This window comes from Eurosta solidaginis, chromosome 5 (assembly GCF_040869045.1).
Source record: "Eurosta solidaginis isolate ZX-2024a chromosome 5, ASM4086904v1, whole genome shotgun sequence".
Classification (NCBI taxonomy): Eukaryota; Metazoa; Arthropoda; class Insecta; order Diptera; family Tephritidae; genus Eurosta; species Eurosta solidaginis.
This window is the reverse complement of record NC_090323.1, coordinates 41994705-42019735: the sequence shown is the minus strand read 5'-3', so window position 1 is coordinate 42019735 and position 25031 is coordinate 41994705. Positions and strand designations below refer to the sequence as shown.

The window sequence follows — 25031 nt, the reverse complement described above, 5'->3', positions numbered from 1 at the left end:
ATTAAAAACAAATTGCATGAGATATGCCGATATGGGTATGACAGGGATGCACCTTAACGTTAAGCTAATCGTTTATCAAAAATTTTCCACTGTTTCCGTTGAAACACTTCGAAATATTATCGATAAAGAAATTATCAAGATAAATTGTATCTCGTTTTTAACCGAAACGAAAAGCTTTCGTTAACGTTAAAAACGTTAACAAAAACGTGATACTTTGTGTTTGAATTGTGCTGGCAATGCTATAGCCATGGTGAAGCCGTAAGGTGGTAACAGCGAGCGGACATGCACACACAAACTCCATGTAATTTGTTTGTGTAATTCGTTGGTGGTAATGCCAAAAACACTCTTTGAAATGTTCGTACTGTCAAAATTAATGAGAAAAGTTGCAATCAGCTTGGCTAATGCTTTCACCTTTAATGACTCCGCCATCAATCAGCTTTGCCAGCATAGTTTGAAATTAATAATCAACATAAACGATTTGATTTCGTTTTGATATGGCAGAAAACGAAACAAAATCATTTCGTTAATTTGACGTTCTTAACGTTAATAAACGAAACGAAATGACTTTGTTTCGTTTATTAACGTTAATTATCGTAACGATATGATATCGGTTCGTTAGTTAAGCATGCCTGGGGTATGAAATGAAAGGTATTTCACTCCGCATTACAATAGGGACATTTTTGAATAGGGTAGTCATTTGAGGTTGCCACCTATTCGAAATTTAAAAAAAATTACATGAGATATGCCGCATTACAATAAGGACATTTTTGAGTAGGGTTGCCATTTAAGGTTGCCACCTATTCGAAATAAAAAAAAATTGTATGAGATATGCCGATATGGGTATCAAACGAAGGTATTTCACTCCGCATTACAATAGGGACATTTTTGAGGTTGCCATTTAAGGTTGCCACCTATTCGAAATTAAAAAAAGAAACGTTGCCAGCACAACGAAACGTTGCCGAGCAACGCTCGGTCACCCAGGTACTTTAATCTAAATATAAAATATTTAAAAGTCACGAGCTGTGTGTGTGTGTTCAGCGTCCTTCTTAAACCGATTATGTGTTCATACAAACTACTTATCTATATTTAAAACTACATTTATAAATAGGCAAATAATATATCTAAAACCACTCACCTGTTCTACAACTTGATCCAACACCATACTCTGTTCTGCAGATGGGCGCATATTTTGCAGTTTCTCTTCAAGAAGTCGTATACGTTCTTGATAACCTACGCCAATTTCTAATTTGAGGCTTTGTACCTCGTTCTGTAGGGTTTCATTTGAGCGTGTTTGAGAATTAATATAATCCTCCAGTTGCTAAAATATAAAATACACGGAAAAAAATAAGATGTTAGATTAGTTTAATGACTTCTCTATATTTTGGTCCTCAGGAGTAAAGTATTTAATTAAAGACCTCAGCTTGAAGCTAGGAATTTAACCTTATAAAGGGGTTGCCACCTATTCGAAAACGAAATTGGCTTGGTTTTTTTTTTTTTTTTTTTAATTTTATTACTTGGACAATGGTTTGTGAGACTGGACTTGTCAACTACCTGTTGCCACCAATTTGTTTATTTGAACTATTAGTTAATGGAAATAGTACTTAAAAATATAGACTAAAACCGATGGGATTTGAAACTGTTTCGAAAAAGCTTGCTTATATCTAAAATCGAATTCCAAAAAGAAATACTAGGCATGTTTTAAGACTAGGTAGGTATGTTTTAAGACTATGTAGGTATGAAAAGGCAAAATATTTAGAATTGATTTTTTTTTTGTGCAAACTTTTTCGCCATGATTTTCATATGGGTAAATAAATATTTCTTACTTCAGTCATGTAACTGACCCTACTCTGAAAAAAAAATGTACCTGCCCTTGGACGGGCCAATATAATCAGTTATTTTCTGCTTACCCTATTCTTTTCGGCCAAAACTTGTTCATTGAGCGCTTTAGTCTCCACCTGCGTTTCCAGCTCGGTAATAATTTCACGCAAAACGAAAATTTTATCAATTGAAGCTTTAAGCTCAATCTCAAATTTTTCACGTTTGGCATTTGAATCTGCAAGTTTTTGCGTGAGTTCACGTATTTGAGCTTCCAAGTATTCGACCTGTAAATTATTTCAATGCATAAATTATTTTGTGTTTGTTTACAGGCATGTATGTGTATGCAAAACGAAAATTTGAATTAAAAAGAAAAGAAAGTCATTACAAAAATTTATTTGCTGACACCTTATAGACAAATATTTTTGTATAGAAATAAGAACTTTAAAAAACAAATAAAACATAGTATGACTAAAAAATCAAAAAAATTAAAAAAAAGAAATAAAAAAAAATAAAAAAAATTCACAAAAAAAGAAATAAAATTTTTTTTTTAAATTTTAAAATTTAAAATTGCCCTCTTTCTTATTTTTATAAAATCGATATTTTGAAAGTATTTTTATGTAATATTTCTTTTATTTTCAAAAAAAATTTCATATGAGACTCAACAAGATGTTTTTTAATTCCTTGTACTTTTTTGTTTGTAAATAAGGTTTTGGAAATTTTTAATAAGCCTTATAAAATTTTTATATAAAATAAATAAATAAATGTAAGGCGCAATAACTTCCGAAGAGATCTAAGGCCGAGCTTCTCTTCCAATTTGCGTCGTGCTCCTCTTGATTTTCCCTACAAATTGGCCCGACGGGACCTACATGTTTTATGCCGACTCCGAATGGCATCTGCAAGGCAGATGAGTTTTCACTGAGAGCTTTTCATGGCAGAAATACACGCGGAGCGCTTGCCAAACACTGCCGAGGGGCGACCCCGCTTAGAAAAATTTTCTTCTAATTGAAAAACCTTATTTCTAAAATTTTGATGTTGCTTTGCTCGGGGTGCGAACCCAGGGCATACGGTGTGCTAGGCGGAGCACGCTACCATCACACCACGGTGGCCGCCGTTATTGAACAAATACTGATTTATAAAAATAATCTATAAATAAATAAAAAATTTAAAATAAATAAGAAATAAGGAAAAAAATAATATAACTTACTTAATTGGCGCTTAACCGTTTAAAGGATAATATTAATAAAATAAAACCAAATAAAATAAAACAAAACAAAAAATTGTATTAAAATAAAGTAAAATATAACAAAAAAATAAATAAAATTGAAACTAAATAAAATAAAATTAAATAACACCAAATAAAATAAAATAAAACAAAATTAATTAAAATAGAAAAAATAAAATATAACAAAGTAAAATAAAAAAACTAAATAACATAAAATAAAGCAAAATAAAATTAAAAAATTTTAAACAAATTAAGTAATAAAAAAAAATAAAAAAAATAATAAAGTTAAATAATAAAAAAAATAAAAAAATAAAAAATAAATAAATGAAATAGACAAAAAAAATTGATTCGCCGTTCTATTCGAGCTAAAGGCCAGAACAATAATTTTTTTATAATGATAATTATTGTGCTTTTATTAAAAAAAAATAAATTATTGTTCCGGCCACGAGCTCGAATCGGACCTTGAATCCTTTATCAATAGGCCGATAAAACAAAAACAATTGTCAAGATAAAATAAACTAAAATAAATTTAAATTAAAAAATAAAATAAAGTAAAAAAAGAAGATAAAATAAAATAAAACAAAATACAATTAAATTAAAATAAATAAAAACAAAAAGAAACAAATAAACGTTAAACGCTTAAGAAAATAAAATATAAAAATTAAAAAAAAACGTAAAAAATAAAAAATATAGAAAAGGGAGGTTTGATAAAAAATGTATTTACAAAAATATAATGATATAATTTTTTGGAGGAAAAAAATGTGTAAATATTTTTCTGTGGTGACTAAGAAAAATTAGCGAGCGTTAAGTTATTAAATTTAGACCATTTCTAGTCAAATTGACATATATAAATATTTTTTTTTAAGTTAGACTGATAAAGAAAGAATATAAAAAAATATATATATGGGGAATTATTTATCAAATCAGAAAAGTTCCATTTTTTAGTAAAAAAGGATCGAAAAAAATATAATTCCCCAATAATAAGGACCAAATTACTTATTAGAAATATTGTGGGGGTCGCTAAACAAGAATCTGATGTCAAATTTCAAATTCAAGAGACAGTATTTTTCTTACTGTTGACCCATTTCTACTAAATTCTGTATGTTGGGCGCCATCTTGAATTTGAAATTTGACACCTGATTCGACAAGAATTCCCCATATATATAATAAGGTTAACCAGTTTACGTAGTGAAAACTTAAGCGGTTTTCGATTTATGATCAATTACACAGTGTTACAAGAAAAAGGTGATAATACTTGGGAAGTGATTCCACTTTTCTTGTATATCTTGAAGATTTAAGAATGGCTAAATATAAGATTGTCCCGGGACAGCCTTAAAACCGTGAGTTACGGTTAAAAAACCGAAGTTTCGTGCCTTTGGACACCTACGAGGCAATAACTTTTTTGGTAAGAAGACGATGTTCAGTCACTTTCCATATCTCATAAGAAGAGATTAAGACTTCCACCAACGATATACATTGGCTCGGGTTGATTTGTATGGGCGAAAGTTAACCGATATCGCGCCATCGATTTTTCGATAGGATTTGGGCTCAGGAAAAAAGTTCTACTACGCATACCCAAAAACATAATTTCCGAGCCTGCGAAAAAAAGTCGATTGTTCGATCAAAATTCTTCTAAATCTCCATAAGAGAAATTTAATTTTTTTTTTTTTTTTCAAAAAAACTGCATTTACCAAATCTGCATTTGCCAATTGACAGGGAAAAAAAATACATAAAAAATGATTTGGAGCCTTGAAAATGAAAAAAATGCATAAAAAATCGAAAAAATCGATCAAATATCGCAGGCTCGAAAATTATTTTTTTGGGTATGCGTAGTGGAACTTTTTTTCCTGAGCCCAAATCCTATCGAAAAATCGATGGCGCGATATCGGTTAATAAATCGACCCAGTCATATATATATATATATATATATATATATATATATCAACTATTTAGGAAAACGAACGCAACTGTAAAACTTTTCCAAATGAACAAATTCTTTTCGTATGCACTTTAAATTAATATACTCCAATGTGCTTCGCTCAGCTGAGCATAAATTAAATAGAGGCCAAAATTAAGTATAATGGTCGCATGTGTATACTTATATCCCTATGCGTTATTTTACAAAAACTTTTCGGATTTAAAAGCTCGTTAATAATTAAATGTATTGCCTCAATAAGTTCATTTAATGATTTTGAAACAGTCAAAGCTTGCGTCACATGATTTTATTTAGAAAATATAAATGTATATATATAGTGAATGTATATATTTGCGTGCATTCAGATTGTTCAACACATAATACATATGTATGTACATTAGACTGGTTTGATTTATTAACCGATATCGCGCCATCGATTTTTCGATAGGGTTTGGGCTCAGGAAAAAAGTTCCACTACGCATACCCAAAAACATAATTTTCGAGCCTGCGAAATTTCATTTTTTTACTTTTTTTCGGCTTTTTTAGAATAAACATAAACAAATAAACATTAAAAAAATAAATATAATTATTAGCTAGGCGATGTTTTAATGTAAAGTATTTCATAGGGTCGTTATATTTTATAAATTTTTTTTGTTTTTTTTTTGACAAAATGGAAATAAGAAAACTTGAAAATTAGTGGGAGTGATAGATTTGCACCAATTTTAGAAGTCAAATTTTGCTTGTAAATAAAACTGTTTAAATATTGTCTTTGTTTTAGTAAGTTTGAAGGGATCTATCATTCCATTAATTACGTGTTGATAGTAGAGCAATTTTATATGCGCTAATACAAACGAATTGTAAAAATATTGCGCAGTAAGTTGTCGAAAATGCCGTAACAGCGCAAAAATATTTTACTACAAAAATTTTTTAGAGATATAAAAAGTGCTGCTGTTATGTTGCTATGATTTTTGAATTACCTGGGCAATTCGAAAGAGTTTCGTATTAATGTAAAATTTTAAGCTTTGAGTTGATTCCATGGTTTCCAATATAAAATTTGATTCATGCATAGCAGACACGGCGCATATGAGACTGTGTGAAATGCCCAATTGCGTTTTCAAGTTACATTAGTCGTGTTTTTTTACATGTATATACATCTACAATTGCGACTAAAAAAAACGCTCATCGACAGTTACGCATAGTAGTAGTGTATGGAGAAATAGTGGATAATAGTGGAAAAACACACTTTTTATTTCCAGCTGTACTTGTACACTTGGATAACGGTTAGCTGTACAGGTATAAGGAATCGAGATAGATATAGACTTCCATATATGAAAATCATCAGTATCGAAAAAAAATTTGATTGAGCCATGTCCGTCCGTCTGTCCGTTAACACGATAACTTGAGTAAATATTGAGATATCTTCACCAAATTTGGTACACGAGCTTATCTGGACCCAGAATAGATTGGTATTGAAAATGAGCGAAATCGGATGATAACCACGCCCACTTTTTTATATATATAACATTTAGGAAAACACAAAAAACTTGATTATTTAGTAAATAATACACCTAGAATGTTGAAATTTGACGTATGGACTGATATTGAGACTCTTGATAAACATTTTAAAAAAATGTGTTTAAAATGGGTGTGGCACCGCCCACTTGTGATAAAATCAATTTTACAAATGGAAGGAATGCTTTGAAGAAAAATTAACGAAATTGGTTAAGGACCACGCCCACTTTTATATAAGAGATTTTTAAAAGGGTCGTGGACGAATAAAAGAAGCTATGTCTTTGCAAAAAAGAGCTTTATATCAATGGTATTTCATTTCGCAAGTGTATTTATAACAATAAATAGGAGAAACTTCAAATTTTAAAAAATGGGTGTGGCACCGCCCCTTTTATGACTAAGCAATTTTTATAATTATTAAACAAGCAACAACAGCATTTCAAGTGTACAGCTGGGTATGTAATTTTCGGTTTCACCCGAACTTAGACTTCCTTACTTGTTAGTACTAATTTTATGCGCAACAATTTTATAAGTGTAGTTAAAGCTGTGCACTTAGCAGTCCGTATAAAGTTTAATTGCATATGTATATACATGTAAAAAAACACAGCTATTATAGCATTAGCGGTGCTAATGCAGCACAACGCACATAGGTAGATTTTAGACATTTAGGCGGCCATAATTAAGTTTCTGAAAGTTGCCACAATTACAAAAAAAAAGCACTGCCACAGCTTAAGAATAGACAGGGGAACAATAATTTTACCCCTTCCCATCCATCGCATACCTGGGGTTAGCTGCCAAGTAATCGGAATTTAGCTATTTCTGAAACGCGTGTTATAGTTTTTTTACCCTATGTGAAATTGCATGTTTTAACGTGAATATTTCAAGTTTTAAGGCAATTGAATTGAGTAATTGTGATGGATTCTGATATTACAAGTAAATACTAACATTATTAATGGTGTTTGTGATTTTTAGAAGTTATAAATTGATAAAGAACTTATTTTATTTGGGATGTTAAACAAAATTTTTTTTTTGATTTTTGGTGTTCAAAACCAGTTTTGTTATGTTTCCAAGTCCGTTCAAGTTAAAATTAGTTTTGAACATGGTACTTGGCACAATTAGCTTGCCAACTGCAATAAATTTAGATGCAGATAGGGGGTTAGATAGAGGGTGTATGTCGCTGCACCACAAGAAAAATAGCCTCACTGCGCAGGTATTTTTTAGTGTTACACAGTGTAATATGTATTCTAATATAACCGATTAGTTACACAAATTATTATAATTTTTCATAAAACCAATTAAAAATTTACCCTAGATAAAGACAGAACTAAATTGTTACACTTCTTGCTGTACAACAAGAAAAATAGCCTAACTGCGCAGGTATTTTTTTAGTGTTACACAATGTAATATCTATTTTTTTAATATAACCGATTAATTACACGAATTATTATAATTTTCCATTTATTAAACAGTTTTAAGAAGATATAGGAAATAAAATATTTTTGGTCGCCTAAAACTTGAAAATCTACCTATGTGCAACGTCTACTCGTTACTGCCGTTTGGACTAAATTAATCGAGTATCATTTTTTCAGTAAGTCTACGCGTGCAGAAAGTCAAATTAGCTTAAAACTATTAAATAATAAATATTCGATAGGTTGTTACAGTAAATTTATTTCTTAAATCATAAACAAATTATATATTATAAACATAAATAACAATAATCGGGAATATTTATATATTCACATGCATTTTCAATAATATTTAGATGTACACAGACTTCATGACAAAAATTAATATATATATCAACAGGAAAGTTAATTAAATTTAAAGTTTAACGTAAGCAACCGTAATGTTATCAGTAGTAACAAATAAAAGTACACACTAATAAAAAAGATAAAATAAAAGCCCTTTTAGAAAATAAATTCATAATCCCATTCATAGTACTAGAAATAGAAAATTGAAATTATATTGTTAGTAAATCCAGTGAAACCTCACGAATGAAAATATTAATAACAAAAGTATTTGCAAAGATTCTTAAAACTGCTGTTTTTGAGACGCATTTCATATATTAACATTGCGCCATAAACTCCCGTGTATGGGCTATTTTGGAGTTTAACAGTAATAAACACGAAAATATCGCCTAAACACTAGTTTATGGCGCAATGTGAATGCTATATTAGTTTTTTGATAAATTCGACAACAACATTTCCCAACACGATCCAATGAAAAGATGCGAAAATTGAAAATATTTCGAAAACGTTTCAATATCATTGTATAGACGTTCAGGTCAGCAAAGGAGCTAATTTTTTTATTTTTTATACAAGTTTTGAAAAATGCCTTTTTATTTCAAATATCGACAAGACAATTTTGGGAAAAACAAGCTATTAGGGCTGTTTTCGAGATGAATTCGGTATTAGTGCTGTTCGTGCCGTTTTCGAAATTATTTCGGCATCATTTCGAAATGCTTTCTAGATTAATCTTGGATATTTCTAAGTTGATTTTGAGATTATTCTATAAAATTTCGAAATATTTTTAGGAGTTATCCTAGCACAATTTAGTATTATTTTCGCGGCCATGTTTCGGTATTGATTTCAGGATTATTCTGGAATAAATCAGAACCATTTCGAGATTGTTTTAAGACTATTTCCAAGATCATTTCGAAATTATTTTGGCAGGAGCGATTTCAGTATTGGGAAAGTAAACGAAATTTGCTATGAAAAAGTAGCCAATTTTGAAAAACTTGCCGGTTTCGAAAAAATAGACGGTTTATAAAAAAACGGTTTCAAAATATTAGCCATTTAGGAAATTGTAATCGTTTTCGAAAAATAATCGGATGTGAGACAAGTTTCGACAAAGTAAAAGGGGGCCAAAAAACCCGGTTTGAAAACAATGAGTTGATAAAATTCGACGGTTTCGAAAAAAAGTCGTTCAGAAAAAAGTAGCGTTTTCGACAGATAATCTGCTAGGAAGCCAGTCTTAAAAAGATAGCCGGTTTCGAAAAATAATTGATTTGAAAAAAATAAACGATTTCGAATAGTAAGGGGAAAGGTGTCCAGTTTCAGAAAAGTAACCGATTTCGAAAAAATTATTTGTTATGAAAAAGCAATTGAGTCGAAAGAAGTACCCGATATAATAACCGGTTCAGAACGAAATGGATAAGGAAACATTTTACGGTTTCGAAAACTGAGTGGGCTAGGATAAAGTTACCGGTACTAAAAAAATAATTGGTAAGGAAAAGTAAGCAGTTTCGAAAGAAATTGCAAAAATAATGAGTTCAGGAAAATAACTGATTTCTAAAATAGAATCCGCTTGGAATATTGAGCCGTTTCGAAAAATGCTAATACGAGAGACAATCGGTTAGGAAAAAGTAATCGCTTTCGAGAAAGCAATCGTTTTCGAAATAATAATGGGTTAGGAAAGAGCAAACGATTTCGTGAAAACATTGAACATTGAGTTGAAAAAAGTAAACGCTTTTTTTTTTTTGAAAATATAATCGGTTAGAAAGAAATAGATAGATTCAACTTCCAAAAAATTGCTTTTAAAATATGGTCGGTTAAAAAAAAACTAACCAGTTTGGAGAATGCAGCGGCTATCGAAAAGATATTTGGTATCGAAAAAATAAACGGTTTCAAAAATAACCTTTTTTCGACAATTAAAATGGGTCAAACAGTAGTCTATTCCGAAAAAATTACCGACAGTGAAATATTTGACAACCGGATCTATCTATCTAGCGGATACTATCTTTCTATCGAGGTCGTCAATATTCTAAGCAAAATATTGCAATTTTTTTGATATTACATTTATTCGAATATCGTATTCTGTTAGAAGTAATCTTCGAAAATATTGTAATTAGGTTGTCCTATAACAGAATAATTTTCAGAAAATAAAAAAAAAATATTTATGAAAAAACAATCAGTACTTATTTATAATTATTTTTTATTTACTCTTCATTCCAAAAACAGCAATGTCGATACGCTTAGGTACATATAAACCAATTAAAAAATGTTAAAAAATAAATAAAAACTTAAAAACAAACAGCAGATAAAGAGTAGAAAATAGAAAAAGTTATAAACGAAGCACCAAAAAACCACCAAATCAAGAAAATGTAACGTTGAACAGCTGATAGCAGAATGGAATCAAGGGGAAAATTGTTAGCCACTCACCTCCTTGGAGGCATTTTCAAAGGTGCTACGCTCCTTCTCCTTTTCGCGCAGTTGTATTTTTAAGCGCTCGATTTCACGCAAAAACTCATCACGTTCCTGTTCACGTTCACCAGCTTGTTCTTCGAGAAATTGACGCGTAGCTTTTAATTGTTTATCCGCAGCGTCGATCTGGATATTTTACATTAAGGGGTAATAGATTACAATTATACAATATTTATTATTAATCATATAGTTCGCATACATGTCATGCAATCACACTTTTGTCTTGAAGATCTTACTAATTACACAGTTAAGTGCTTTGAGCTCAAACTTACAAACATTCAAGACAACTTATACAAAAGCACAAAAAATATCGCATGCGATAAAAAGAACAGTATTTTTAAGTATAATAAATATAATCCTCTCTCTCTCTCTCTCTGTCGTTCACTCACCTGCGCTTGCAAATCTTCGCGATCTTTCTTTCCACACTCCATCACCTTTTCGCCTTCACGACAAAAATCTTCAATCATTTGCAACAACACCACAGTCGCATCTGCACTCGGCTGTTGTTGTGTTGGCGACGAAAGTATATTGCGCGCTTTCTCTTGCAACTGTGTAAAGCTTGTCGAGGAACGCTCCAAACCCGAAACGCGCGGTGGACTTCGTAGTGAGCCATGCCCATAACCCTCACTAAAATCAGTTTGATTCGGTGAATTTAATTGCGATAATTGATCGCGTAAGGCCTGTAGCTCTTGACCCAACTCTGCATTACGTTTTATTGTGTTTTCTAATTCTTCTTGTAGCTTTACACGATCACTTTCCGATTTAACTAAACGATTTCTCAATTCATGGACTTGGAAATTCAATTCAGATGCATTGCCGCCAGTTGTGGAGGAGAAGAGCACATCATCATTATTATGCATCGCCTGTTCATGTCGCAAACGATTCAAATCAGGTGGCAACGATGTGAGTAACTGTGCTTGCTGATCTTTCGTGTGCTCTCTGTAGGTGGGTAATTGTTGCTCATTTAACGAGCCCGTGCGTATGAAACGATGTTTATTTTCACCCCGTGATGGCAGTGACTTTTCACCTTCGCTGTCGCCCTCGCAGCAACTGTCGATCTTTTCCATGCCGCTTGATAAACTTGAAAGCCGACCTTTTTGACGCTTATGCAAGTCTTCGGAGAGTTTAAGCAGATAGAGCGCTTCGGCGTTTAAACGTTCCAAACATTCGCGCAAATCAAATTCTTCTGCTAAATCTCCACCACTTTTGTTACTAACAAAGTCGACCAAACTCGGATCTTCCACCACCTCCAGCAAGCTTTGCACATCGGGTATGAAGCGCGATTGTTTAGTGGAATTGAAGGACGCATTCAAAAGTGATAGATTTACATCCACTTCAGGTATTTGTTCATCCAAGGTGCGATTATGTGCCACTAGGCGGTGCACCTCCTGCATCAGCGTGGCATTTAGGTCATCCTCACAGTTCGCTACACATTTTGCTAGCTCAGCTAAAACGCTGCGAAAAGTCTTGCATAACTCACGTAAATTGTCGCGATCACTAATTATTTGATCAAAGTCGCGTGCTGAATCGAAAGTTGAGTGACGCTTATTCTTTCGATTCAGCTGCTTTTCATAGTCTAATTTTAGGCGCGACATCTATGAAGAAAGAAAAAAACATGGGAGAGTTTTTATAAAATATGAAGCAAATGTAAAAGAACAGGAAAAGAGGAATCTGAATAAATAGATGAATATCATAGGTTAGGTTAGGTAAGATTGTGCGACAAAAGACTTCGATAGGTGGGTGTAGTAGAAGAGCAGAACGGTATCGAATATGCAGGGAATGATTAGGATGACTCTACTAGATTAGTTGCCTTCCGAGTTTCGCAATCAATATTCCGAAACTGATAAAGTCAGACAGAGAAATAGTTGAGACTCCCCAAGTTAGCTCCATCACTCTCATGCCGAAAGCATCCGCACGACGATGTCTTTCGCGTTTATGGGCACGTAGGGTAGTCTACTTGACGGTCTCCTTCACCTCGTGGTTTAATGCTGTCTCCCAAGGAATGCATTATGAATTTTCGACTGAAGCTTGCAGCCCATTTTTAGCAGACCAACACAACACTGCCACCAAAGGCAATTGAAATCTTGCTGTGCTCGGTGGAGACAGGTTTTGGTAGTTGACTATAACTTGCTCGATTAAACTGCTGGCTCGGCTATAAAAAGTTTGATTGAACTTTCAGTAATGTATAACCCTCCCTTGGGTTCATATTTCTTTCTCACTACATGCCGCCGCTGCTGCCATCATAGAATTTCAGCGAGCTTGCAAAAACAACTGGTACAATGAAGAATGTCGCACTACCTCCGAAAAGAAGGACGCTGCCTTGAGGACCAAGTTTAGAACGGGCGCGACAACGCCTGGTATAGCTGAGCGTTATTGTCAAGCGAAGATGCAACAGAGAGGCCTATTTAGAAAGAAAAACCGTCAGGCAAAACGGCATGAATGCAAGTATCTTCAAATGCTGACCTTCAGGAATAATGCCCAAAAATTTTACCAAAAAGCTCGCCGGATGACGAAAGATTTCAAGACCGGCGCAGATTCCTATAGGATGGTAATGGCAGCTTGGTAGCTGTGGAGGGGACACTTCTTCGCATTGCTAGCTAGAGAGGGAGAAGAAGAGCCCGATACTCTAATCGCCCATGATGGAAAACACGTTCCGGCACTAGACTATGACGAATGGAAAATGGCTATATGCCGGTTAAAAAATGACAAAGCGACACGAAATAACGGACTCCCCGTCCAGCTGTTCACACACGGAGGCGAGCAGTTGGTAAAGATCATGGATCAAGTCCTACGCAAATTTTGATCGGATGAGGGCATGCCCACAGATTGGAATAAAAGTGTACTTCGCACCAATTACCGCAGAATCAGCATTAGCATTTAGCATTGCGTATAATAGAACCTTATATTGCGAAAAGACTGAAGCCTAAATTCAACGGATTGATTGGACCTTATCAGTGCGGCTTCAGAGCTGGTAAATCTATCATCGACCAGATCTTCACGATGCGCCAGATACAGAAGAAGACTCACGAAAAAATAATCGATACTCAATATCTTTTTATCGACTTCAAATCAGTCCTTGACAGCGCGAAAATTGGTAGCTTGTATGCTGCTACGTCTGAATTTAAGTTCCGTGCAAAGTTAATAAGGTTGTGCCAAATGCCGTGAGGTAACACCGCCAGCTCCGTAAGGATTGGGAAGAACCTGCCCGAGCCTTCTCTGGATAAGATAAAGAAGCAAAAAAGATATTTTTGGTAAATGATGATAGGATGAAGTACATGCTGTCATCCAAGAAAGAATGGGCGCATTCGCGTCTTGGGAGGCACGTCACTGTTGACGACAATAAGATTCGAGACAATAACTCTACATGTGCTATTTTGGACTGAGTAGGCTATTGAAAAGTAAAGTCCTCTCCTGACGCCTAAAAATCGCCCATCATACATGATAAATAGCTCGGAATCAAGAGCCGTATCGAGAGAAGATAAAGTTTTGGAGAGATAATTTCTCTTTAAGATTTATGGTTGTGTCCGCGTGCTGACGGCGATTTTCGAAGAAGATATGATGATGAGCTGTATGTGCTGATATGAAGATATTGCAGCGAATAAAATCCCAAAGGCTTCGCTAGCTAGGTGTTGCTATGCGAATGAACAACGAAGAAAGTATTACAGTCGACACCGCAGTCTGGAAGCACAGGAAGCGGGAGACCTCCACTGAGATGCCTCTCTCGGCAGGTGGAGTAAGATTTGAGCTCCCCCTTGGCACTGTCAATTGGCGCCTGTTATCGCGAAACAGGGATAGCTAGCTTGACTTGTTATGAAACGGCCAAAGTCGCTTAATTAAGGATGATGATTTTCTCTGACACAGTTGGTAATGGTAATGGTGTATATCTACTTAGAATGACGGTTGCCCTCTATTTATGTGATTCCTCGAAGGAAAACTGAATGTAGCAATATCGAAAATGTTTAACCCTAACTGAGCCAACCTAATGTATAGAAATATCTACTCATAAACATTTCATTTACAAATAAAATGCATAAATACCTCTTCTTCATGTTTAATTTTCAGTTGTGCAATTTTCAATTGGCTTTTAGCAGTAAATTTCTCACGTAATAAAATCAGTTCCGGCGGCCAATGTTGATCATCAGTTGTTGAATCTGAGAGTAGAGTCTGCAAGAAATTAAAAAAGAAAATAAAAAAATGATTAATAACAACAAAAGTTGGGTGTAAACATTTAAGAGAAAAGATGCAATTGAAATAAATAAAAATAGAAAAAAATATACACCCACTCATACTGCTTTCATGACCGCAGCAAGCTATTGCAACCCACAAGAATTAAAGTATTGAAAAAAGGACGACCCGCAAAGCTTTTGAATTTACATTAGGGCAAAGTTTATTGCAACCACGAAATTTCAATAGTTTATTATAATTTTCCATTTTACTTGCGTACAAACTTATGAATCCGTAGTGTTTACATTTCAAGCAAAACGCATTCATGTCCAGTCAAGGCGCCCAAAGTGTCAAGCATTTCATTATTCAATGTTTTCATTCATCAAACGATTTTCAGGGGCGACTCAACTTGTATGTAGTTCGGAGACTGAACAAGGAAAGCTTTTTATTTTTATACTCAGATGAGCAGAGCTCACAGAGTATATTAACTTTGTTCGCATAACGGTAATCCGTAACGGCATAAACTAATCGAGATAGATATAGACTTCTTTATATCAAAATGATCTGGGTGAAAAAAGAAATTCATTGAGCCATGTCCGTCCGACCGTCTGTAAACACGATAACTTGAGTAAATTTCGAGGTATCTTGATGAAATTTGGTATGTAGGTTCCTGGGCGCTCATCTCAGATCGCTATTTAAAATAAACGAAATCGGACCACGCCCACTTTTTCGATATCGAAAATTTCGAAAAACCGAAAAAGTGCGATAATTCATTACCAAAGACGGATAAAGCGATGAAACTTGGTAGGTGCGTTGACCTTATGATGCAAAAGAGAAAATTAGAAAAATGTTGGACAATGGGCGTGGCACCGCCCACTTTTAAAAGAAGGTAATTTAAAAGTTTTGCAAGCTGTAATTTGGCAGTCGTTGAAGATATCATGATGAAATTTGGCAGGAACGTTACTCTTATTACTATATGTATGCTTAATAAAAATTAGCAAAATCGGAGAACGACCACGCCCACTTTTAAAAAAATTTTTTTAAATCAAATTTTAAAAGAAAAGTTAATATCTTTACAGTATATAAGTAAATTATGTCAACATTCAACTCCAGTAATGATATGGTGCAACAAAATACAAAAATAAAAGACATTTTTAAAATGGGCGTGGCTCCGCCCTTTTTCATTTAATTTGTCTAGGATACTTTTAATGCCATATGTCGAACAAAACATTAACAATCCTTGTGAAATTTGGTAGAGGCTTGGATTCCAGGACGATAACTGTTTTCTGTGAAAAAAGGCGAAATCGGTTGAAGCCACGCCCAGTTTTTATACACAGTCGACTGTCTGTCCTTCCGCTAGGCCGTTAACACGATAGCTTGCGCAAAAAACGATATATCTTAACTAAACTTAGTTCACGTACTTATCTGAAGTCCGATTTTGACAACGCCCACTTTTCCGATATCCAAAATTAGGAAAAATGAAAAAAATGCCATAATTCTGTACCAAATATGAAAAAAGAGATAAAACATGGTAATTGAATTGGTTTATTGACGCAAAATATAACTTTAGAAAAAACTTTGTAAAATGGGTGTGACACCTACCATATTTAGTAGAAGAAAATGAAAAAGTTCTGCAGGGCGAAATCAAAAGCCCTTGGAATCTTGGCAGGAATACTGTTCGTGGTATGACATATATAAATAAATTAGCGGTACCCGACAGAAGATGTTCTGGGTCACCCTGGTCCACATTTTGGTCGATATCTCGAAAACGCCTTCACATATACAACTAAGGGCTACTCCCTTTTAAAACCATCATTAATACTTTTAATTTGATACCAATATCGTACAGACACATTCTAGATTCACCCCTGGTCCACCCTTATTGCGATATCTCGAAAAGGCGTCCACCTATAGAACTAAGGCCCACTACGTTTTAAATAATCATTAACACCTTTCATTTGATACACATCTCATACAAACACATTCCAGGGTTACCCTAGGTTAATTTTGCTAAATGATGATTTTCCCTTATTTTGTCTCAGCTGAGTATGTAATGTTCGGCTACACCCGAACTTAGCCTTCCTTACTTGTTATTATTGCTTGTGTTTTTTCGTGTTATATAATGCATTTTACATGTAGAATGTAAGAGATTGGTACCCTCAGTAAAATTTGTATACACACAACAACTCCTCTTTTCAAAAGCAAAAGTTCCCTTTGATGACAGATGGCAGACATATGCCGACAGATGGAATGACATTTTGTTTATTTGTGGCTCTGGTTAGGGAGTTTTCATAGATTGAAGATGGTTGCACTAGCTTAGGTTAAATTTAAGAGTTGAGTATTTTGAACTTCAAATATGGGTCAGAAGAAATTGCATTTTGTTTACACCTGCGATTAAAAAAATACCATCAAAAATTATTTGCAAATTGTATCTATTGTTTTTAGTATTTTGTTACGAATTTTGGGAAACTCCTGATAATTATGCACTTTCTGCTAACGTTCGAATCGCTGAACTGTCGAATAAATAACTCGAATATTCAGTATTCCAAAGTGGTCTTTATTTGGCCTACTTTGGGAGTAGTACTTCACAATTATACTTCACTTCGCAACTAATAGCGCGTTTAAATCAAACTGATAAGTTATTCCTCAGCTTGCGCTGCTTTTATACTCTCTGTTACTCGTTCGCATATTTCTCCTAAGGTCTAGACTTTTTACGAACATGGAAAAGTTGTATCGCGTACTTGGTTATTTAGCTATATGCGTGTGTATGTGTGAGTAACAACTTCTGCTATTAGCTGATGACTAGATGTGTGTATGCGAGATATCTCTTCATTTCGAGCTGGTTATTTGTGTGGAATATTCTTCGTTGCCTTGGACATAAGTGTGGCTGCTTGCTGTTTTTGTTGTCGTGATTATTTACCAACTGCATAGTGATGTCAACATTCACCACAATATTAACTTTGGTTTGATCAAAATGCTCAAGATGGAAAAAGGAATTCATTTACCCATATCCATCCGTCCGTCTGACCGTCCGTATGTATGCGATAACGATAACTTGAGTAAATATTGAGATATATCACTGAAATTTGGTATATGGGTTCTTTCACACTCATCTTCCATCGCTAATTATGAGCGAAATGAGCGAAATCGGATGATAACCACGCCCACTTTTTATATATATAATATTTTGGAAAATACAAAAGGCCTGATTATTTAGTAAATAATACACCTAGAATGCTGAAATTTGGTGTGTGGACTGATATTGAGACTCTTGATAAAAATTAGAAAATTTGTTTGAAAATGGGCGCAGCACCGCAAACTTGCGATAAAATCAATTTTACAAATATTATTAAACATAAATCAAAAACCGTTAAACCTATTAAAACAAACTTCGACTGAGAGGTTGCCTTTACTATAAAGAATTCTTCGAAGAAAAATTAACTAAATCGGTTAAGGGCCATGCCCATTTTTATAAAAAAAGATTTAATAATCTATATCTTTGCAAAAAAAAGCTTTAGTCAATAGTATTTATTATCCCAAGTGGAATTATAACAAGAAAAAGGAGAAATTAAAATTTTTGAAAATGGGCGTGGCTCCGCACCTTTTATGACCTAGCAATTTTCTACGTTGCGGGAGCCATGACCCGAAAAAAATTAACGGAAAAATTAGTGAGATTGGTACACATATTTTCCTTATAGCAGTAAATATTACTAGAAAAAATGCACGCGATCGGCTAAGGACCACGCCCACATTTATACAAAAGATGTTTAAAAGGGTCTTAGACGCATACCATACTTTGTAAAAAAGAGCTTAATATCAATACTATTTTATTATTATTTACATATATAAATGGAATCATAACAAAAAGTTAGAAAATATTGAAATTTAAAAATATGGGCGTGACACTGCCCCTTTCGAGCCATAACTCGAAGACAAATTAACATATCGTAATCAAATTGGAAATACATAAAAATAGACGCGATCGGTTAAGGACATTTATGAAACCGTCAGTATTCGAAAAATGACAGTCAGTTGTATGTTACCTTGAAAGGGAATACCATTCAATCAATGCAAAAGTTGCTACTCAACTAGTCGATTAGCCAATTGTGAACAAGAGCCCTAACACCACGTTCCTAATTCCCAAAGTCAGTACTCTCGAAAATTTTCGAAGATAGAAAAGTTGGGCGTCGCGAAGAAAGGACAAGGATTTAAATTTGTATTATTCAATATTAAATAAGACTCACATACCCAGGACTGAAATCGTCGCCTGAGTGGAAGATAACGCTTTCTCGACTGCCATTTCGAAAACGCATTATGCCAAATTATGGTTTTCACAGACTCCCTCGTTTCGCAAAAGTTGTTTCTATTCGAATTCATAACTCAGCTGAAAAACGCCCTAACTCAGACCTTGCGTGAAAAACACCCTACCGCAATGTAAATGCAACACATTTGAAGGTGGTATAGGGTGTTTTCGAAATAAATTCTGGGTTTTTATTGTTATTAATTTTTTTAAGGTAGTGTATTTTTGAAATAAATTTTGAGATTTTTGTTTCCTCTTCTGTTGGTTAAAAAAAAATCTATGATACGGCTTACTTTTGAGATAGCCGCCGAGATATGACCTTTGACATAAAGTTAAGAGAATGAGACCGATAGCTCATATCGACTGCTGAGTGGAATATCGCCCTATCGCAGATACTGTTTTGAATATGCTCTATATCAATAATCTTTTGAAAAGCGCTTTATTGCAGAATTGATGTTGCTCATATAGAGATCGGAGGATAAGCATCAGTAGTAACTGGGGTTCGTAGCCCGATATTTCGTATATTTGATGATTGTATCTTTTCGACTTATCTTTATCAACGCCAATATCGCTTTTGCTCACATTCAGTCACAGCAGTTCTATTTGAAATTTGCCTGTACGAATATCAATATTAAAATAATGCGTTAGGAAAGCGCTTTAGAATGCGAATATTCACAACATCTCCAATAAATATGGTAATTGACTGCCATGCTGACGTCTAAACGCAAATGAGCCATTTAAATCACTTATAAAATTATACGCATTTCAGCATCTGCTTAAAACAAATATATTAAAAAATATTTCGTAATAGAAGCAGAAAATCTTGAATATATACAGCAGCGAGCAGAAAAATAGCTATGGCAATTTTACAAAATTTCGTCAATTAAATTCCTTCTTATTTTTTGATATATAATGAAAAAGTTCTATGAATTTTTTAACTGAAACTGTGCAAAAAATTTAAAAACGGTTTCGAATAAATTCAAAAATTTGAGAAAATTTTACGTATATTTCGAACTTTTATTTATTTACTAGCAGACCCGGCAGACGTTGTTCTGTCCTAAATTTGGTCTATCTGCATACATCTTAATAAGCGTTTTCCGTCTAACTCTGCCTCCCCCCTCTTATATTTTTCTTAATCCTTTTATTCACTCCTCCCTCCGTCTTTTTCGATTCATGTATCTCTATTTCGTCTCACTCTATCTCTTTCTCAGTCTCCTTCTCCTTCCCTCTCTTCTCTTCTTTCAAGTTCTTCTCATTCTTCTTCATCCCTTATTGCCAGTCCCAGAGGGTGGACGTATTTTGTTCCAGTCCTATTCCGAGTCCCAGTCCCACTCCCAGTCTCAGCCCCAGTCCTAGTCCTAATCCAAGTCCCAGTCCGTCTCTGGTCTAGTTCCCGGAAAAAAGGATCGTAAACACTAATACAGGCGAATTAATACACAAAATTCCAGGCAAATCGAATAGGACGTACATATGTATATAGGTATGTGGGTATTATTAATTCATGTCTTTATTTCGGCTTCGCATGCTTATTTATCAGTTCTGCCATATGTCAAGACCCTAGTCACCTAGCGATATAAAAATTACTCTGTACTAAAGCACACATCAACAGCTTCTAGGGGTATCCGGGTCCACATTTTGGCCTATATCTCGAGACCCTAGTCACCCAGCGCGTTGCAACCGAAAGAAAAGACGCTGCCTACAGGGCTACGTTAAAAGCGAGCGCGACATGAGGAGTGTGTGAACGCTATCGTGAGTTGAAAAGGGAAGCGAGACGCCTTTTCAGAAAGAAAAAAGCAGAAGCAGAAAGGCGTGAGTGCGAGGAGCTTGAGCTGCTAGCCACCAGGAATAACGCCAGAAAATTTTACCAAAAAATTCGTCGACAGACGGAAGGCTTTAAGACCGGGGCAAACTCCTGTAGGAACGAAAACGGCGACCTTGTAACTGATGTCCAGAGAGTGCTTAGATTATGGAGGGAACACTTCTCTGCTCTCCTAAATGGAGGCAGCAATTCACCGCGCAGAGATGAAGAACCCGATCCCGCAATCGATGATGATGGAATATATGTCGCCCCGCCCGATTATGACGAAGTTAGAATAGCAATAGCCAGATTGAAAAACAACAAGGCCGTTGGCGCTGATGGATTGCCTACGGAGCTATTCAAGTACGGCGGCGAGGAGTTGGTAAGGCGCATGCAGTAGCTTCTTAGCAAAATATGGGCGGACGAGTGCATGCCCGACGGTTGGAATCTAAGTGTTCTTTGCCCAGTCCACAAGAAGGGGGATACTGCAAAATGCATAAACTATCGTGGAATCAGCCTTCCGGTCTTGTCTTTTCTCGCGAGCGGTCGTTCGGGTCATCCTCTACTCAACGTCAATTTTCGGGCTTTTTGCGTTGAGTGAAAAATTAAAATAGGCCACAAGGTTGGCTTCTGTGCTTCCCTCGGGCGTTTTGGCGGAGTTAGGAGACCCTAACCTGGAGTTAGGGCGGTTTTATGCACTCCTAATAGGAATCAGTGACATTGAAAAAATGGCGTAGTGCCAATTAAAAACCTAACCTCAATATTATACATACATATATAAACTAACGGAAAACCTGGCGTGATGCCATAAAAATCAAACGGTTTTTATATACGAACGGGACTTGTACCCGAATCAGTAACATTGGAAAAATGGCGTGGTGCCAAGAAAAAACCTAACCTAATATTATACATACATACATAAACTAATGGAAAACCTGGCGTGACGCCATAAAAATCAAATGTGTTTTATATACGAACGGGACTTTACCCATAACGGGATACTGGAATAACGTGGCAACAAGCCATATAATGAATTTTAATAATTAATAATTTTGTGCCTGGCGTGGTGCCATAAAAAAAAAAACCAAAAAATTAACTTTATACAAATAACGGAATTGAAAGATAACCTGGCAGTATAAGGGCTCTTTAAAGAACCTTGCCAACCGACGCTTGCGTATGCGGTAACAATTAAAACAAACAAAAAATAATAATAATATAGCATGTAAGGTCCTTTCAAGTGTATTGTGCGAAAGATTGAAGCCCACCGTGAACCGGCTGGTTGGACCTTATCAGTGCGGCTTCAGACCTGGTAAATCTACCGCCGACCAGATTTTCACAATGCGCAAATCTTGGAAAAAACCCGTGAAAAGAGAATCGACACACATCACCTCTTCGTCGATTTTAAAGCCGCATTCGACAGCACGAAAAGGAGCTGCCTATATGCCGCTGTGTCTGAATTTGGTTTCCCCGCAAAACTTATACGGCTGTGACGTTAAGCAACACCATCAGCTCAGTCAGAATTGGGAAGGACCTCTCCGAACCGTTCGAAACTAAACGAGGTTTCAGAGAGGGTGACCCCCTATCGTGCGATTTCTTTAATTTGATGCTGGAGAAAATTATACTAGCTGTAGAACTTAACCGCACTGGAACAATATTCTATAAAAGTGTGCAATTACTGGCATATGCTGATGACATTGATATCATGGGCATAAACACCCGCGCCGTTAGTTCTGCTTACTCCAAACTGGAAAAAGAAGCGGTAAAGATGGTGTTACCGCCATAATTAATACTTAATGTGAACATGATATTAGTTGAATTCATTTGTAATATTAAACCTTGTACTTATTTAAGCAGGCTTGGAAACCCTAAAAGTCTATCTTCTCTCAGGCAACTCTGAACGAATGTCATATTCGAGCAAGAGTTGGTAATTGTCATCGTCACTTGATAAAAAGAGAGAAGAGAAGGAAGATAGATTAAAATTTTTAAAGCCTGCTGCGCTATTAATTATATTGTAAATTAATAAATAATAACGTGAAATTTAGCTTGCTTGAAAACAATATTCTTTCTCTTACTCCGTGAACAGATGGGTTTGATGGTGAATGAGGACAAAACGAAGTACCTGCTGCCATCGAGCAAAGAGTCAGCGCATACGCGCCTTGGCAACCACGCTACTGTTGGCAGCCATAACTTCGGAATAGTAAAAGACTTCGTTTATTTGGGAAACAGCATCAACACTAACAACAACATCAGCTCCGAAATACAGCGAAGAATCACTCTTGCCAATAAATGCTACTTTGGACTAGGTAGGCAATTGAAAAGTAAAGTCCTCTCTCGGCAAACGAAAATCATACTCTACAAGTCACTTATCGTACCCGTCCTGCTATATGGAGCATGGACCATGACAACAGCAGATAAAGCGGCGCTGGGAGTGTTCGAGAGAAAAGTTCTTCGAAAGATTAATGAACCTCTACGAGTTGGCGATGGCGAGTACCGAAGAAGATTTAACGATGAGCTGTACGAGCTATACGCAGACATCAACATAGTCCAGCGGATTAAAACGAAGCGGCTGCGCGGGCTAGGCCATGTTATGCGAATGAAAGATGACGCTCCGGCCAAGAAAGTGTTTCGATCGGAACCCGCCTATGGAAGCAGAGGAAGAGGGCGGCCCCCACTCCGTTGGAAGGACCAGATGGAAAACGATTTAAACTCCCTTGGTGTTAACAATTGGCGCCGGTTGGCAGAGAGAAGGAGCGACTGGCGCGGCTTGTTGGACGGTCATAATCGTTTAAACGGTTAAGCGCCAATTACGTAAGTAAGTAAAATGTTATATATATAAAAAGTGGGCGCATCCGATTTCGCTCATTTTCAATACCAATCTCTTCTGGGTCCAGATAAGCTCGTGTACCAAATCTGGTGAAGATATCTCAATATTTACTCAAGTTATCGTATTAACGGACAGACGGACGAACGGACGGAAATGGCTCAATCAAATTTGTTTACGATACTGATGATTTTGATATATGGAAGTCTATATCCCGATTCCTTTATCTCTGTACAACCAACCGTTATCCAATCAAAGTTTTAATACCGTGCGTAAAAGTACAGTGGGTATAAAAACCTACTAAATCGAATGCACCGCAATCCATTAAAGACACTGACTATACTTCCCTGCAAATATCGTTGGATCATGTGGTCCACTGGAGTACTTACCATTATACTCCAGTGTAATGCAGCAATGGACCAACTCACGTTTCTACACGAACATCCCTGCAAAAATCGTTGGACCATGTGGTCCACTAGAGTACTTACCATTATACTCCACTGTAATGCAGCAATGGACCAACTCATCTTTCTACACGAACATATTGTTAGCCGATCATTGCTCGTTTTTAACGATTGTAATCACTACACGATGTTTATTGGACTGTGGGTACTCCATGGATTACTCTGATGTAATGCGGAGCTGGAGTATATGGTCCGGTCCTAGGACATCGCAATGTTAATTGGACCATATGTTTTGTATGAATTGTGGTTAATTTTGGAGCACTCGGTTGGTCCATAGCGAGTACTCCATACATGCATGCATGGAGTACTCGCGATTTTTGCAGAGATATTGTAAGCCGATCATTGCTCGTTTTTAACGATTGTAATCACTACACGATGTTTATTGGACTGTGGGTACTCCATGGATTACTCTGATGTAATGCGGAGCTGGAGTATATGGTCCAGTCCTAGGACATCGCAATGTTAATTGGACCATATTTTTTGTATGAATTGTGGTTAATTTTGGAGCACTCGGGTGGTCCATAGCGATTACTCCATACATGCATGCATGGAGTACTCGCGATTTTTGCAGGGTTTGACTACTTTCCTTATTGTATTCAATTGTGCGTGATGTCTTAGCGGTCAGGGCAAATCGAAAAAACCATGATAGTGCTACTACGGCGGCTTCCTTAGTAATCAAAAAAAGGAAATTATTTCCCGTGTAATCAAATATTTAATATTTCAAAAATGGGACTTCCTTATATGAAACAGAAGTTCCAACTTCAAAGCGAAATTGGAGGCGATGAGAGTGCAACCAGGGCTTGTATAAAAATACACAA

At 35.5% G+C, this 25031-nt stretch overlaps 1 protein-coding gene across 15 annotated transcripts in view; it reads right to left on the bottom strand.

The window, feature by feature from the left end:
* Window positions 1-25031, bottom strand: part of Plp (Pericentrin-like protein) — a 125437-nt gene that overhangs the window by 26344 nt on the left and 74062 nt on the right. For 11 of the 15 annotated variants that reach the window (XM_067792333.1, XM_067792329.1, XM_067792335.1 and 8 more), the window contains 5 exons: window positions 14705-14830; window positions 11056-12261; window positions 10625-10792; window positions 1908-2102; window positions 1136-1318 (listed from right to left, as the gene is read on the bottom strand). In XM_067792333.1, the coding sequence (XP_067648434.1) occupies window positions 1136-1318; window positions 1908-2102; window positions 10625-10792; window positions 11056-12261; window positions 14705-14830 (1878 nt within the window). The remainder of the gene's footprint in view (window positions 1-1135; window positions 1319-1907; window positions 2103-10624; window positions 10793-11055; window positions 12262-14704; window positions 14831-25031) is intronic. The other 4 variants (XM_067792334.1, XM_067792336.1, XM_067792328.1 and 1 more) reach the window with 1 other exon arrangement.